Source organism: Perca fluviatilis, chromosome 20, assembly GCF_010015445.1.
Source record: "Perca fluviatilis chromosome 20, GENO_Pfluv_1.0, whole genome shotgun sequence".
In the NCBI taxonomy this organism is placed as follows: Eukaryota; Metazoa; Chordata; class Actinopteri; order Perciformes; family Percidae; genus Perca; species Perca fluviatilis.
In genome coordinates this window covers 35,396,170-35,411,840 of record NC_053131.1, presented here as the reverse complement: position 1 = coordinate 35,411,840, position 15,671 = coordinate 35,396,170, and the positions used below count along the sequence as shown (strand labels likewise).

The window sequence follows — 15,671 nt, the reverse complement described above, 5'->3', positions numbered from 1 at the left end:
TCGGCGCTTTTCTTGTTTCCCTTTTTGGACCAACACGGGGAGACTGATCATTTCGACTGGCTTTTCTGACAACGGTCAGTTGGCTATATGTGTAAGCAGCTTTAGACATACTGTTTTAGCTACTAGATAACATGTTAGTGGAGGATTACTTTCTTTGAACTGGAAGAGCTCAGTTTGAAATAAAGTAAAACAAAGCTGACCGTGTGCCGTTATTACAGGTGATGTTTGAGACACCAGCAGCTCACCTGAGGGGGACAGGGCCACCTGGTGGACATTGTCTTCAAAGCGTTGCCAGTTGAGTCCCGTTTCAGGCAGAGCGCTGCAGAACAGTCCGCCTTTAAAGTCCAGACACCACACATGTCTGAAACACACAACACCTGCTGGTTCAACCCCTGACAGCCTCTCTGGCTGACAGTTTAATCACCCCCATCAGCTCAGTTGGTTCAAATTGTTGAATTGTTGCTACTCTCCAACCTTTTCGTGACAACCCGACTTTAAAGCACCCACCTGTCAGTCACCTGTAGGCTCAGTATTCCACATCCTGGTCCTGAGAATCCCATCCAGCTTTCTGACAGCTACACAGAAACAGCAAGATTAATACCTGCTGACAGAATCACCTGGTCAGGTGTGTGTGTGTGTGTGTGTGTGTGTGTGTGTGTGTGTGTGTGTGTGTGTGTGTGTGTGTCTCACCTGGTCAGGTGTGTGTGTGTGTGTGTCTCACCTGGTCAGGTGTGTGTTTTGTGTGTGTGTGTGTGTGTGTGTGTGTGTGTGTGTGTGTCTCACCTGGTCAGGTGTGTGTTTCCCCTGAACATCCTGGTCTGTCTGTGTGTCTGGTGTGTGATTGGACGGAGAGTGGAGGTGTTCCCCGGCGCTGCTAGCAGGGGGCAGAGTGTGAGCGTAGATGTCTCCGTCCTCATCACTGGATTCGCTCTGTTTCCTGTCCAGACCGGACACAACGGAGGGAAAAATCTGGTCCGCCAGCCCAGCAGAGGGCAGCAGATCACCGGTCAGAGGTGCACACACACACACACACACACACACACACACACACACACACACACACACACACACACACACACACACACACACACACACACACACACACACACGTTTTATCACATTAATACGTGCATTCAACAAAAACTTTCTGATTATTATTGTCGGCATCATGATGTTGTTATTTCGGATTACTTTTCATTCGTTTATTAAAATTATAAAACAGCTAAATCAGCCCCTCAAGGAGCGCTGGAAGTCATGCAGACCTAACGTGTCCTAACCGAGCAGTTTGATGATGTCATTAATGGCGACATGAAGCGGTTTGATTTCCAGACATGTCTGGGACAACAGGAACCAAGCAGCAACAGCGGTTATATATCGACCATATTGAGACAGAAAGAAACGTTGGAGCCTACAGATCTACACCGGTGGGGAACGCAACCAAACACACACGACTGGTGCAACGCCAATATTCACTTTGCAGCCAATGTGAACAAACTTCACTCAGTTTCTACTGGACGGTCCTCAGACACATCTCACACCGACCAGAGGTCCTCACACACACATCTCACACCGACCAGAGGTCCTCACACACACATCTCACACCGACCAGAGGTCCACACACACATCTCACACCGACCAGAGGTCCACACACACATCTCACACCGACCAGAGGTCCACACACACATCTCACACCAACCAGAGGTCCTCACACACACATCTCACACCGACCAGAGGTCCACACACACACATCTCACACCGACCAGAGGTCCACACACACACATCTCACACCGACCAGAGGTCCACACACACACATCTCACACCAACCAGAGGTCCACACATCTCACACCGACCAGAGGTCCACACACACATCTCACGACGACCAGAGGTCCACACACACACACATCTCACACTGACCAGAGGTCCACACACACACACATCTCACACCAACCAGAGGTCCAAATCTCACACCCACCCAGAGGTCCACACACATATCTCACAACGACCAGAGGTCCACACACATCTCACACCGACCAGAGGTCCAAACACATCACACACCGACCAGAGGTCCACACACACATCTCACACCGACCAGAGGTCCAAACACACATCTCACACCGACCAGAGGTCCACACACACATCTCACACCGACCAGAGGTCCACACATCTCACACCGACCAGAGGTCCACACACACATCTCACACTGACCAGAGGTCCACACACTAATCTCACACCTACCAGAGGTCCACACATACACACATCTCACACCGACCAGAGGTCCCACAACTTCCACCCACCAGAGGTCCACACACACATTCTCACACCGACCAGAGGTCCAACAATATCTCACACCCAACAGAGGTCCACACACATATCTCACACACCAACCAGAGGTCCACACATAATAATCTCACACCGACCAGAGGTCCACACACACATCTCACCACCACGAGGTCCACACACACATCTCACACCGACCAGAGGTCCACACACACATCTCACACCGACCAGAGGTCCACACACACATCTCACACCAACCAGAGGTCCACACATCTCACACCGACCAGAGGTCCACATCTCACCACCAACCAGAGGTCCACACACACACTTCACACCAACCAGAGGTCCACACACACATCTCCACACCAACCAGAGGTCCACACATCTCACAACACCAAAGAGGTCCACACACACATCTACAACCCAACCAGAGGTCCACATAATCTCACACCGACCAGAGGTCCACACACACACATCTCACACCGACCAGAGGTCCACACACACCTCTCACACCGACCAGAGGTCCACACACACATCTCACACCGACCAGAGGTCCACACACACACATCTCACACCGACCAGAGGTCCACACACACACATCTCACACCCACCAGAGGTCCTCACACACATCTCACACCCAACAAGGTCACACACACACATCTCACACCGACCAGAGGTCCACACACACACACTACACCGCACCAGAGGTCCACACACACATCTCACACCCAACCAGAGGTCCACACACTCATCTCACACCCGACCAGAGGTCCCACACATCTCTACACCGACCAGAGGTCCACACATCTCTCACACCCAACTGAGGTCCACACACACACATCTTCACACCGACCAGAGGTCCACACACACATCTCACACCCGACCAGAGGTCCACACACATCTCTCACCGACCAGAGGTCCACACACATATCTCACACCGCACCAGAGGTCCTCACACACACATCTACACCCACCAGAGGTCCACACACACACAATTCTCACACCCACCAGAGGTCCCACACACACATCTCACACCCCACCAGAGGTCCACACACACATCTCACACCACACCAGAGGTCCACACAACTCTACACCCCACCAGAGGTCCAAACACACACATCTCTCACACCGACCTAGAGGTCCACACATCTCACACATCTCACACCCGACCAGAGGTCCACACATACACACATCTCACACCCGAACAGAGGTCCAAATACACACATCTCACACCCGACCAGAGGTCCACAATCTCACACCGACCAGAGGTCCACACACACACATCTCCACACCCACCAGAGGTCCACACATACACACATCTCACACCAACCAGAGGTCCACACATATCTCACCCCCAACCAGAGGTCCATACATACCATCTCTCACACGCCACCAGAGGTCCACTACACACATCTCACACCGACCAGAGGTCCACACATACACACATCTCACACCGACCAGAGGTCCACACATCTCACACCGACCAGAGGTCCACACACACACATCTCACACCGACCAGAGGTCCACACATACACACATCTCACACCAACCAGAGGTCCACACATCTCACACCGACCAGAGGTCCACACACACATCTCACACCGACCAGAGGTCCACACACACATCTCACACCGACCAGAGGTCCACACACACATCTCACACCGACCAGAGGTCCACACACACACATCTCACACCGACCAGAGGTCCACACACACATCTCACACCGACCAGAGGTCCACACACATCTCACACCGACCAGAGGTCCACACACACATCTCACACCGACCAGAGGTCCACACACACATCTCACACCTACCAGAGGTCCACACACTCATCTCACACCGACCAGAGGTCCAAACACACATCTCACACCGACCAGAGGTCCACACACCACACCGACCAGAGGTCCACACAACATCTCACACCGACCAGAGGTCCACACACACATCTCACACCGACCAGAGGTCCACACACACATCTCACACCACACACACATCTCACACCGACCAGAGGTCCACACACACATCTCACACCGACCAGAGGTCCACACACTCATCTCACACCGACCAGAGGTCCACACATCTCACACCGACCAGAGGTCCACACACACATCCACGCTTTCTGCTGCTTTCTTCAATGTTTTCTACGTTTTTTCTTGCACTTTTCTGTTGTGATAATAATGTTGATATTCATGTGTGCGGAATCATCACCTCCTCCTCTGGTCCAATCAGAGGGCTCAGGAACTCCTCCTGCTGCTCCATTGGCTGCTCCATCGGCTCCTCTGCGTTTTGCAGGTAGGAGAAACTGCACTCCAGCAGCAGGTCCACATCTGGAGTCGGGGGGATGGCCTCCGCCTCTGCCCCGGAACCAGAGGCCGAGCCTGGGTCATCCTGGGTCTGCAGGACCTGGAGGGGCAGAGAGCCTGGGGGGGGGAGGGGGCTAGGACAAACAGAGAGACAGGCAGGCAGACAAACAGGCAGACAGAGAGACATTTCAGTAGGTTAAGTAGGAACAGGAAACAAGCGCCTAAAGCATGTATAAGTCATGATTCATCTCGTGGTTGGTTGGTTCTGGGATCAAACCTCTTTATCAGCCTTTAATGAAACGTCAACAGAGATACTGAACATGGAAAACCCTTCCAGAACCAGAGCTGTGTCTGTTGTTCAGTTACTGACCCAGACTCCGCCTCCTCTTCCCTCGCTGAGTCCTGGGTCTGTTCTGCAGAGTTCAGGTCCTGGGTCTGTTCTGAGTTCTGAAGGTCCTGACTGACGAGGGACACTCTGTCACTCAGAGGAGTTCCTCCATCACTGCAGCTGCCGTCCTGGACTACAAACATGGAGTCAGAGCAGCTGCCGTCCTGGACTACAAACATGGAGTCAGAGCAGCTGCTCTCAGAGAGACGACTGGTGCTGTCTGAGGGAGAGACACAGAGACATTCAGTCCATCTGTCTGTCTGTCTGTCTGTCTGTCTCTCTCTCTAACCTGTCTGCCTGTCTCTCTCTCTCTAACCTGTCTGTCTCTCTAACCTCTCTCTCTCTATAACCTGTCTCTCTCTCTCTCTCTCTCTAACCTGTCTGCCTGTCTCTCTCTCTCTAACCTGTCTGTCTCTCTAACCTCTCTCTCTATAACCTGTCTCTCTCTCTGTCTAACCTGTCTGTCTGTCTGTCTCTCTAACCTGTCTGTCTCTCTCTAACCTGTCTGTCTCTCTCTCTCTCGCTCTCTCTCTCTCTCTATAACCTGTCTCTCTCTCTCTCTCTAACCTGTCTGTCTCTCTAACCTGTCTGTCTTTCTAACCTGTCTGTGTGTACCTTGTCTCCTCCTCCTCTTCTTCACCCTAATGGCCTTCACCACCAGGTCCTGGGTCTCCTCCCCCTGACTCAGCGGGGCGCTGTAGCGTCTCAGCTCGCAGGAAGTCGCATTGCTATGGAGACTGGAAGTCGCGTTGCTATGGAGACTGTCCCAGGAAGTGACAGAGCTGCTGCGGCTGCGAGACGACTGCTCCATCACCTGACCACACACAGAAAGACAGACAGAGACACACACACACACACACACACACACACACACACACACACACACACAGGAATACAGTTAAACATATGATCATTTTCACCGTTCACCATTTTATTGTCTGGATGAATGGATGAAAGGATGAATGAATGAATGGATGAGAGTACGCAGCGTGTCATCCTTCCACCGCTGGTTGTCGGGTGGTGCCCAGCTAATGATGTGGGCTATGTGAATAACTGGAGGCGTTCTGGGGAAAGCCTGGTCTGATTGAGAGAGACGGGCATTCATCCCACCTGGGACGGTGCCGGCTCCTCATATCAAAAAATCTGAACGAGTTTATCAGACATAAACCATGACAACCCAAGTTTGATATTAGTAATCAGAGGTGCAGTGCTTCGCCTCTGTGCTTCCGTTAGCAGTCGCCCACTCATAGTCTAATAAGCACGGTGTCTGTCCCCCCGGCTCAGATCGGCTAAAGCGTAAATAAACAAAAGATGCGCTATACTTAACAACCTAATTGGAATTAAAACAACTGCAATAGAACAAAATAGGAAAATTAGATGTGGACTATTAAATATTAGATCTCTGTCTTCTAAAGCAGTACTGGTAAACGAGTTGATATCAGACAATAAAATTGATTTATTTTGTCTTACTGAAACCTGGCTGGGCCATGAAGACTATGTTAGTCTAAATGAAGCCACTCCTCCCAGCCATATTAATACTCAAATTCCTAGAGGCTCAGGCGCGAGGAGGGGGAGTTGCAGCCATCTTTCGATGCAAGCCTGCTAATTACTCCTAAACCTAAATTACATTATAACTCATTTGAAAGTCTTGTTCTTAATCTTCAACATCCAAAATGGAAAACATTACAGCCAATTATATTCGTTGTTATTTACAGGGCTCCAGGTCCATATTCTGAATTTTTATCTGAATTCTCAGAGTTTTTATCATGTTTAGTCCTTAAATCAGACCAAGTACTTCTTGTAGGTGATTTTAATATCCATGTGGACGTTGACAATGACAGCCTTAGTACTGCTTTCAACTCATTACTGGATTCAATCGGTTTCAGTCAGAGTGTGCACAAGGCGCGCGACTGTTTTAACCACACCCTGACCTTGTGCTGGCATATGGTATTGAAATTGAGGATTTAATAATATTTTCGCAGAATTCGGTATTATCAGATCATTCTTTAATCACTTTTGGAATTCTTACTACCTGATTATATTAAATTAGATAAAAGCTCCTACACCAGATGCTTATCTGACAGTGCTATAGCTAAATTTAAAGAAGATATTCCAACAGCATTCGACTCTATGTCATGCCTTAACATAACAGAGGACCTGTATGTTAACCTCAGTCCCTCTCAAATTGATGCATTTGTAGACGGTGTTACGACATGCCTACGGACGACCTTAGACTCGCCGCCCCCTGAAAAAGAAGATGATGAAGCAAAGGAAACTAGCACCTTGGTATAACTCCCAAACTCGCGAATTAAAACAAATCTCCGAACCTCGAATGTAGTGGCGTTCCACCAAGGTGGAAGAATCTCGTTTGGATTGGCAAGAAAGTCTCAAAACCTATAGGAAGGCCCTAAGAAAGCCGCAGATCAGACTATTACTCATCACTAATAGAAGAAAACAAGAACAACCCAAGGTTTCCTTTTCAGCACTGTCGCCAGGCTGACAGATAGCCACAGCTCTACTGAGCCATCTATTCCTCTAGCTATGAGTAGTGATGACTTCATGAGCTTCTTCAATGATAAAATTACAACAATTAGAGATAAAATTCATCACATTTTACACTCAACTTCTAACGGTTCACCTTTAAACGCAGAGTCGTTAGAAATAAAGACTAGTCTCGACATATACTTAGACTGCTTTTATCCTATAGATCTTCAACAATTAATGTTAAAGATATCCTCAGCTAAGCCATCTACCTGTCTCTTGGACCCCATCCCAACGAGACTACTCAAAAAAGCATTACCTGTGGTTAACACCTCATTACTAGATATGATCAATATGTCTCTATTAACAGGTTATGTACCACAGTCATTTAAAGTAGCTGTGATAAAACCTCTTCTGAAAAAACCCACCCTGGATCCTGAGGTCTTAGCAAACTATAGACCTATATCTAACCTTCCTTTTCTATCCAAGATCCTTGAGAAGGTGGTTGCTAATCAGTTATGCGATTTTCTACATAGCAACAGTTTATTTGATGACTTTCAATCAGGATTTAGAAAGAATCATAGCACAGAGACGGCACTGGTGAAAATTACTAACGACCTTTTAACTGCTGCAGACAAAGGTCTTGTCTCCATTCTTGTTTTACTAGATCTTAGTGCTGCATTTGACACAATTGACCATTCAATCCTGTTACAGAGATTGGAACACTTGGTTGGCATTAAAGGAATTGCTCTGAGTTGGTTTAGGTCCTATTTCTCTGATCGATCTCAATTTGTGAATGTTAATGATAAATCCTCCAAGTACGCTAAAGTTAGCCATGGGGTTCCTCAAGGCTCAGTGCTTGGACCAATTCTATTCTCCTTATATATGCTTCCTCTAGGCAATATTATTAGAAAACACTCAATTAACTTTCACTGTTATGCGGATGACACCCAATTATACTTGTCAATCAAACCAGGACGAAACCAGTCAGCTAGCAAAATTTCAAGAGTGCATTAAGGATATAAAATCCTGGATGACCTATAATTTTCTGATGTTAAACCCTAACAAAACTGAAGTTATTGTGCTGGGCCCTAAACACCTCCGAACTTCATTATCTAGAGATATAGCTACTCTGGATGGTGTTGCCCTGGCCTCCAGCACCACTGTTAGAAATTTAGGAGTTATCTTTGATCAGGATATATCCTTTAATGCCAATCTAAAACAAACCTCAAGAACAGCCTTTTTTCATCTTCGTAACATTGCCAAAATTAGGAATATCCTGTCTCAAAACGACGCTGAAAAACTAGTCCATGCATTTGTTACTTCCAGGCTGGACTATTGTAATTCCCTACTGTCAGGTTGCTCAAATAAGTCTCTTAAGACTCTCCAGCTGATCCAGAATGCTGCAGCGTGTTCTCACAAGAACTAAGAAAAGAGATCATATTTCTCCTGTATTAGCTTCTCTGCATTGGCTTCCTGTTGAATCCAGGATTGAGTTTAAAGTCCTTCTCTTGACCTACAAAGCTCTAAATGGTCTAGCACCATCATATCTAGAAGAGCTCCTAATACCCTATTGTCCCACTAGAACACTGCGCTCCCAGAATGCAGAGTTACTGGTGGTACCTAGAGTCTCTAAAAGTAGAATGGGAGCTAGAGCCTTCAGTTATCAGGCTCCTCTCCTATGGAACCAGCTCCCGATCTGGGTTCGGGGGGCAGAAACTGTCACCTCATTCAAGAATGAACTTAAAACTCTCCTATTTGACAAAGCTTATAGTTAGGGAGTGAGGAGTTGCAGTGTTCACCTAACTGGCCCAACTGCTTCTCTTCATAATTGTTAGATTAATAATACATAACAAAGTAGAGGGAGGCAGGCCAGCCAAGCCAGATCCGGCGGGGGAGAGTTCTAAGCCCCAAAAAGCTACCTCTCCTTGCGCTATCTCTCTTAGTTACCTGTTATAGTTATGCTGTTATAGTCCTAGACTGCCGGGGACTTCCTTCCTTTGACACACTGAGCTGCTCTCTCCTCTCCCTTTCTATTACTGTTTCTATTACTGTTACTATTACTATTACTATTTGTGTGCAGCCCGTCCCAGAAATGCTTGTTACTAATCCTAGCTTCTGGGGGTTTACTCCCCGAGTCCTTATGCTTTTTTCCCCAGCGTATTTCCTTGGAGAACGTTGGCACCAAGACCCTGGTTGCAGCTGTCGCCGTGGTCCTGCTGCACTCCCTGCTGAGCTCAGCGATGCCCTGCAATGTCATGCTGCGTCCTGCTGAACCCTGCAGCTTCCCGCTACATCCAGTCACTGTTCCATTATTAATGTGACTACTATCGCCACTGTTCATCACACCCCCAACCGGCTCGTCAGACACCGCCTACCAAGAGCCTGGGTCTGTCCGAGGTTTCTTCCCAAGAGGGAGTTTTTCCTCGCCACTGTCGCACTGCTTGCTCTTGAGGGAATTACTGGAATTGTTGGAATTGTTGGGGCTTTGTAAATTATAGAGTGTGGTCTAGACCTACTCTATCTGTAAAGTGTCTCGAGATAACTTATGTTATGATTTGATACTATAAATAAAATTGAAAATTGAATAAATTGAATAGTTAGTCTCTAAAATGTGGATCAGGGTTTCCTAAAGCCCAAGATGATGTCCTCTAATAGTTGACAACTAATCCATTAATCTTTGCAGGTCTACTTTGAACCAGTTTAAACCAGTTTTTTAATAATTACTAGACTAAACTAACCACCTGAGGTCTTAGGGCATTTTCTCGATTTGTGCCGATCTTTTTACATTTACTTTTAAGGGTATTTGCATTAAACTGATCCCCATGTGTTTCATATCTAAATGTTCAGAACTAACTCAGCTTTCACCAGACTGAGACCAGAACCGGTCTCAGATGTGTAAAGAGATCATTTGGCCCAAAAGCTGAAAAGTTGAAGTTTGCTTTTTGTATCTTTTCCATCGGTCCGGCAGACCAGTTACCTCCAGCTGCTCCTCGGCCTCCTCCACTCCTTCCTCCTCCGTCTCTTTCTCTCCGTCATCGCTCCGCTTCTCCCACCGCCCCCCCGCCTCCTCCCGGCCCCCTCCCTCCACGATGATAGCCATGGTTCTGATTGGCTGAGCCGTTTCCACTGATCCGGTTGGTGGGAGGACGGTGGGCGTGGCCAGTGGCGAGGACAGACGGACGGAGAACTCAGACACTGAAGGACAGAGAAAGACAAACCGATAATAGACAAAAGACAAAACCTAAATCTGATTATTTGTGATATTTTTTAAATAAAAGCTCCATCACAGCCTCTCATTCCTCAATACTACTGTTTCAGTAGTTATAGAGAGGTGAAGTTCCTCCTCTTCCTGTGTCAACCATGGGACTTTATTTCAGTAAACATCTATCCGGTAGTGAACGGGGAGACACTGTAATGTTTGATCCTGTTTGAACTGAGCAGTAAATTAACCCCCACCCTCAAACCTGCACGTGGCCAACGATGGGAACACCTGGAGAGGCGTGATTGGGAGACACGGCCTTCCCGATCTGAACCGAGCGGCCATTTGTTGTGAGACTTCTGTGCTAGTCATGGATTGTCTATAACAAACACCATGTTCCAACAAAAGGACGCTCATAAGTGTACCTGATCACCATCTGGTGGTGAGTTGGGTCAGGGGTTGGAGGAAGACTCTGGACCGTAAGCCCAAACGGTCTGGAGGAGGCCCCTGTCCGACAGACTTTCAACTCACTCCTCCGGCGGAGCTTTTCGTGCATCCCTGTGGAGGCTGGGGGCATTGAACCCGAGTGGACAATGTTCAAAGTTTCCATTGCTGAAGCTGCGGCGAGGAGCTGTGGTCTTAGGGTCTTAGGTGCCTCAAGGGGCGGTAACCCACGAACACCGTGGTGGACACCGGTGGTCAGGGAAGCCGTCCGACTGAAGAAGGAGTCTTTCCAGGTTATGCCAGAGGACTCCGGAGGCAGTTGCAGGGTACCGAAGGGCCCGAAGGGCTGCAGCCTCTGCCGTGAAAGAGGCAAAGCAGCGGGTGTGGGAGAAGTTTGGAGAAGACATGGAGAAGGACTTTCGGTCGGTACCAAGGTGCTTCTGGGAAAACCATCTGCCACCTCAGGAGGGGGAAGCGGGGAACCATCCAAGCTGTGTACAGTAAGGAGGGGACACTGCTGACCTCAACTGAGGAGGTATGTCGTGGAAGTTTCCTTTGCAGCAGGGGGAAGAGTTTTCAGAGTTTAGTAAATTGAAACAAATAAGACAGACTGAGACTAAAACCAAGTTGGGTTTTTGTATTTTATTAAAAAAGATATATTTGCAAATAGGATCAACATGATTTCACAAAAGGCCGCAGCCCAGTGTGGAGTCAGTTTCTCAAATGAGTGAACAGGAACACCAGGCTTATATGCACCTTCAGAGTGACAGCACACACGCACTTGGATTATTATGACGCTACAATTTTGACAGGCAATCTGATACACATCTTGAAGACAATCAAGAAATAAAAGAGACATCTTGGAGCCATCTCACCTCCTCCTCCCTGTATGACTGTCATCCCCCAGTTACAGCTAAACTGGCATGAGAAAACTAGAGATAGTTTTAGGGTGACCTTGTACCTTTATCGGTTCAGGCTAACAGTGCTCACATAATGTTCCAGACTGGATGTCTCACAAAGTTAGAATATAAATCTGCATGTGGGAAATGAGATAAACTCTTTCAGCATTTGTGAGAGCAGTAAAGTACGAATTAAAAATAAAAATATAAGGAATTGTGCTTAAATGTAATTTTCCCATTACAGGTAATAGGGCGGTGGTAGGAGCACTTTGAGGAACTCCTGAATCCGACTAATACGCCCTCTATGGTAGAGGCAGAGCTGGAGGATGATGGAAGTCACTGAGGTAGTCAAACAACTCAACAGTGGCAAAGCCCCAGGATGAAAGCCCCAGGATGAAAGCTCTGGGTGTGGAGGGGCTGTCTTGGATGACACACCTCTTCAACATTGCGTGGAAGTCTGGGACAGTTCCAAGGAGTGCCAGACCGGGGTGGTGGGTCCCCTGTATCACAGTTCTCAGCCTGCCTGGTAAAGTCTACTCCAAGGTACCAGAAAGGAGGGTTCAGCCGATAGTCGAACCTCAGATTGAAGGAACGATGCGGATTCTGTCCTGGTTGTTGAACAACGGACCAGCTCTTGTGAAGCGGCTGGGATGAGGATCAGCACCTCTAAATCTGAGGCCATGGTTCTCAGCAGGAACCCGATGGAGTGCAGAGGGGCGGTAGGCAAAGCTCTCGATCTATTGGTCAGTCAGACACAGGAAGGGGCGGGACTTCTCCCCTCTATGTGTATAGCATATTAAGTACTCACAGTTGGGGGCCAGTCCCTCGGGGCTGTTGGAGAGACGGATGATGTCTCGGTCTCCTTTCAGGATGAATATTTCATTGTCACAACACGATACTGACACAATGTCTCCGCTGCTTTCCAACGCTCCGATCAGCACCTGAACACATCACACACATTAAACACAACACAGATTCACAAAAACCAACAGGACTAACACTACTTATACATCAGTTTTTATCAGATATAGAGGTTAACCTTAAATTGCTTTTGTATGTGCTTTACATCTTCGTTTGTTTAAATAAAGCAAAGTAAACTAAGTATTTGTACTACCTGGTTGACAGAGTCCAGGACGTAGACGCTGTACTCGTTCCAGCTGAGGATCCAGCCGTCTCGGAGGAAACAGCTGAGCAGACCCAGCTGTCTGTCTGCGGGACGATACGCTCCGATTGGACCGGGACGGGGGAACAACTCAAACTCAGGAATCTGACTCACAAGCATTCACGTAGAGAAAATGTCACATTGGAGAAGAACTGATGAATGGAAACAGCTGAATGTCTTCAGGAGCAAACAGTTGAGCGGTTTGTTTAATGCAAAAACCAAATCAGCAACAACATTAGCAGTAACGTTAGCAACAACGTTAGCAGTAACGTTAGCAACAACGTTAGCAGTAACGTTAGCAACAACGTTAGCAGTAACATTAGCAGTAACGTTAGCAGTAACGTTAGCAGTAACGTTAGCAGTAACGTTAGCAGTAACATTCTGTTAGTGTCCCTGTGTGTTAGTGTCCCTGTGTATCTGTGTGTTAGTGTCCCTGTGTGTTAGTGTCCCAGTGTACCTGTGTGTTAGTGTACCTGTGTACCTGTGTGTTAGTGTCCCTGTGTGTTAGTGTCCCTGTGTATCTGTGTGTTAGTGTACCTGTGTGTTCCTGTGTGTTAGTGTACCTGTGTGTACCTGTGTGTTGTTAGTGTCCCTATGTATTTGTAATGTACCTGTAATCAAAGTATACTCCTTTTTTTTTTTTTTTTTTTTTTTTTTTTTTTTTTTTTTTTTTTTTTTTGTTTTTGTGTGTTTTTTTTTGTTTTTTGTTGTGCTTTTGTGTTGTTGTGTTGTGTTGTGGTGTTCTTTGTGTGTGTTTGTTTGTTTTGTTTTGTTTTTTTTGTGTGTTTTTTTCTTTTTTTTCTTGTGTTTGTTGTCTTGTGTGTTGAGGGGTTTTTTGAGCGCCGGGTTCCTCCACCTGTCCTCTGATGTCAGACCTCCAGAGTCTGAGTCCGGGTCGAGCAGCAAACACCTGGAGGTCGCTCTGTTTACAAAGAGCCGGCAGGAAGCAGGCGCCGAACCGCCCGCTGCTGAACGCAACACACACAATATAACTATTGTTAATAATACACAACACGCTGCTGAACGCAACACACACAATATAACTACTGTTAATAACACACAACACGCTGCTGAACGCAACACATACAACATAACTACTGTTAATAACACACAACACACTGCTGAACGCAACACACACAACATAACAACTGTTAATAACACACAACACGCTGCTGAACGCAACACACACAACATAACTGTTAATAACACAACACGCTGCTGAACGCAACACACACAACATAACTGTTAATAACACAACACGCTGCTGAACGCAACACACACAACATAACAACTGTTAATAACACACAACACGCGCTGAACGCAACACACACACAACATAACAACTGTTAATAACACAACACGCTGCTGAACGCAACACACACAACATAACAACTGTTAATAACACAACACGCGTGCTGAACGCACACACACACACATAACTGTTAATAACACAACACGCTGCTGAACGCAACACACACAACATAACAACTGTTAATAACACAACACGCCGCTGAACGCAACACACACAAAACAACATAACTGTTAATAACACACAACACGCTGCTGAATGCAACACACACAATATAACTGTTAATAACACAACACACTGCTGAACGCAACACACACAATATAACTACTGTTAATAACACAACACACTGCTGAACGCAACACACACAATATAACAACTGTTAATAACACACAACACGCTGCTGAATGCAACACACACAATATAACTGTTAATAACACACAACACGCTGCTGAATGCAACACACACAATATAACAACTGTTAATAACACACAACACGCTGCTGAACACAACACACACAACATAACAACTGTTAATAACACAACACGCTGCTGAACGCAACACACACAATATAACAACTGTTAATAACACAACACGCTGCTGAACGCAACACACACAACATAACTACTGTTAATAACACAACACGCTGCTGAACGCAACACACACAATATAACAACTGTTAATAACACAACACGCTGCAGAATGCAACACACACAATATAACAACTGTTAATAACACAACACGCTGCAGAACGCAACACACACAATATAACTACTGTTAATAACACAACACGCTGCTAAACGCAACACACACAACATAACTACTGTTTATAACACAACACGCTGCTGAACGCAACATAAAAACTTCTGTAAACATGTAAAAGTACCTTCAGAATGTAATGTATTTAAATAAAATGTGCACACACTTGAATTTAAAGTTTATTGTCTAAACTGTGTAGCTTTCAGAAAGCTAAATGTTTGATTATTTCAAAGCTCTCATAGACAACCTCGTAGCTACCAGCTGCACACTGAAAATATCACGTTAAGAAGAAGTTAGATCATCTCCTCTCTAACTGGGAGGTTTTATAAAGAATATGTTAGATCATTTCCTCTCTAACTGGGAGGTTTTATAAAGAATATGTTAGATCATCTCCTCTCTAACTGGGAGGTTTTATAAAGAATATGTTAGATCATCTCCTCTCTAACTG

General features: G+C 46.6%; 2 protein-coding genes across 2 annotated transcripts in view; both read right to left on the bottom strand.

The window, feature by feature from the left end:
- The window catches only part of tecpr2 (tectonin beta-propeller repeat containing 2), a 30,195-nt gene extending 16,749 nt beyond the window's left edge, over window positions 1–13,446 (bottom strand). The window contains exons 1-9 of the mRNA XM_039785496.1: window positions 13,111–13,446; window positions 12,805–12,937; window positions 10,432–10,649; window positions 5,586–5,784; window positions 4,953–5,190; window positions 4,488–4,716; window positions 784–969; window positions 508–575; window positions 246–361 (exon numbers count right to left, since the gene is read on the bottom strand). Coding sequence (XP_039641430.1) covers window positions 246–361; window positions 508–575; window positions 784–969; window positions 4,488–4,716; window positions 4,953–5,190; window positions 5,586–5,784; window positions 10,432–10,649; window positions 12,805–12,937; window positions 13,111–13,278 — 1,555 coding nt within the window. The 5' untranslated portion in view covers window positions 13,279–13,446. The remainder of the gene's footprint in view (window positions 1–245; window positions 362–507; window positions 576–783; window positions 970–4,487; window positions 4,717–4,952; window positions 5,191–5,585; window positions 5,785–10,431; window positions 10,650–12,804; window positions 12,938–13,110) is intronic.
- A 550-nt stretch (window positions 13,447–13,996) lies between these two features.
- The window catches only part of LOC120548968 (tectonin beta-propeller repeat-containing protein 2-like), a gene marked incomplete at its 3' end in the record, with an annotated part of 14,050 nt that continues 12,375 nt past the window's right edge, over window positions 13,997–15,671 (bottom strand). The window contains exon 7 of the mRNA XM_039785470.1: window positions 13,997–14,126. Coding sequence (XP_039641404.1) covers window positions 13,997–14,126 — 130 coding nt within the window. The remainder of the gene's footprint in view (window positions 14,127–15,671) is intronic.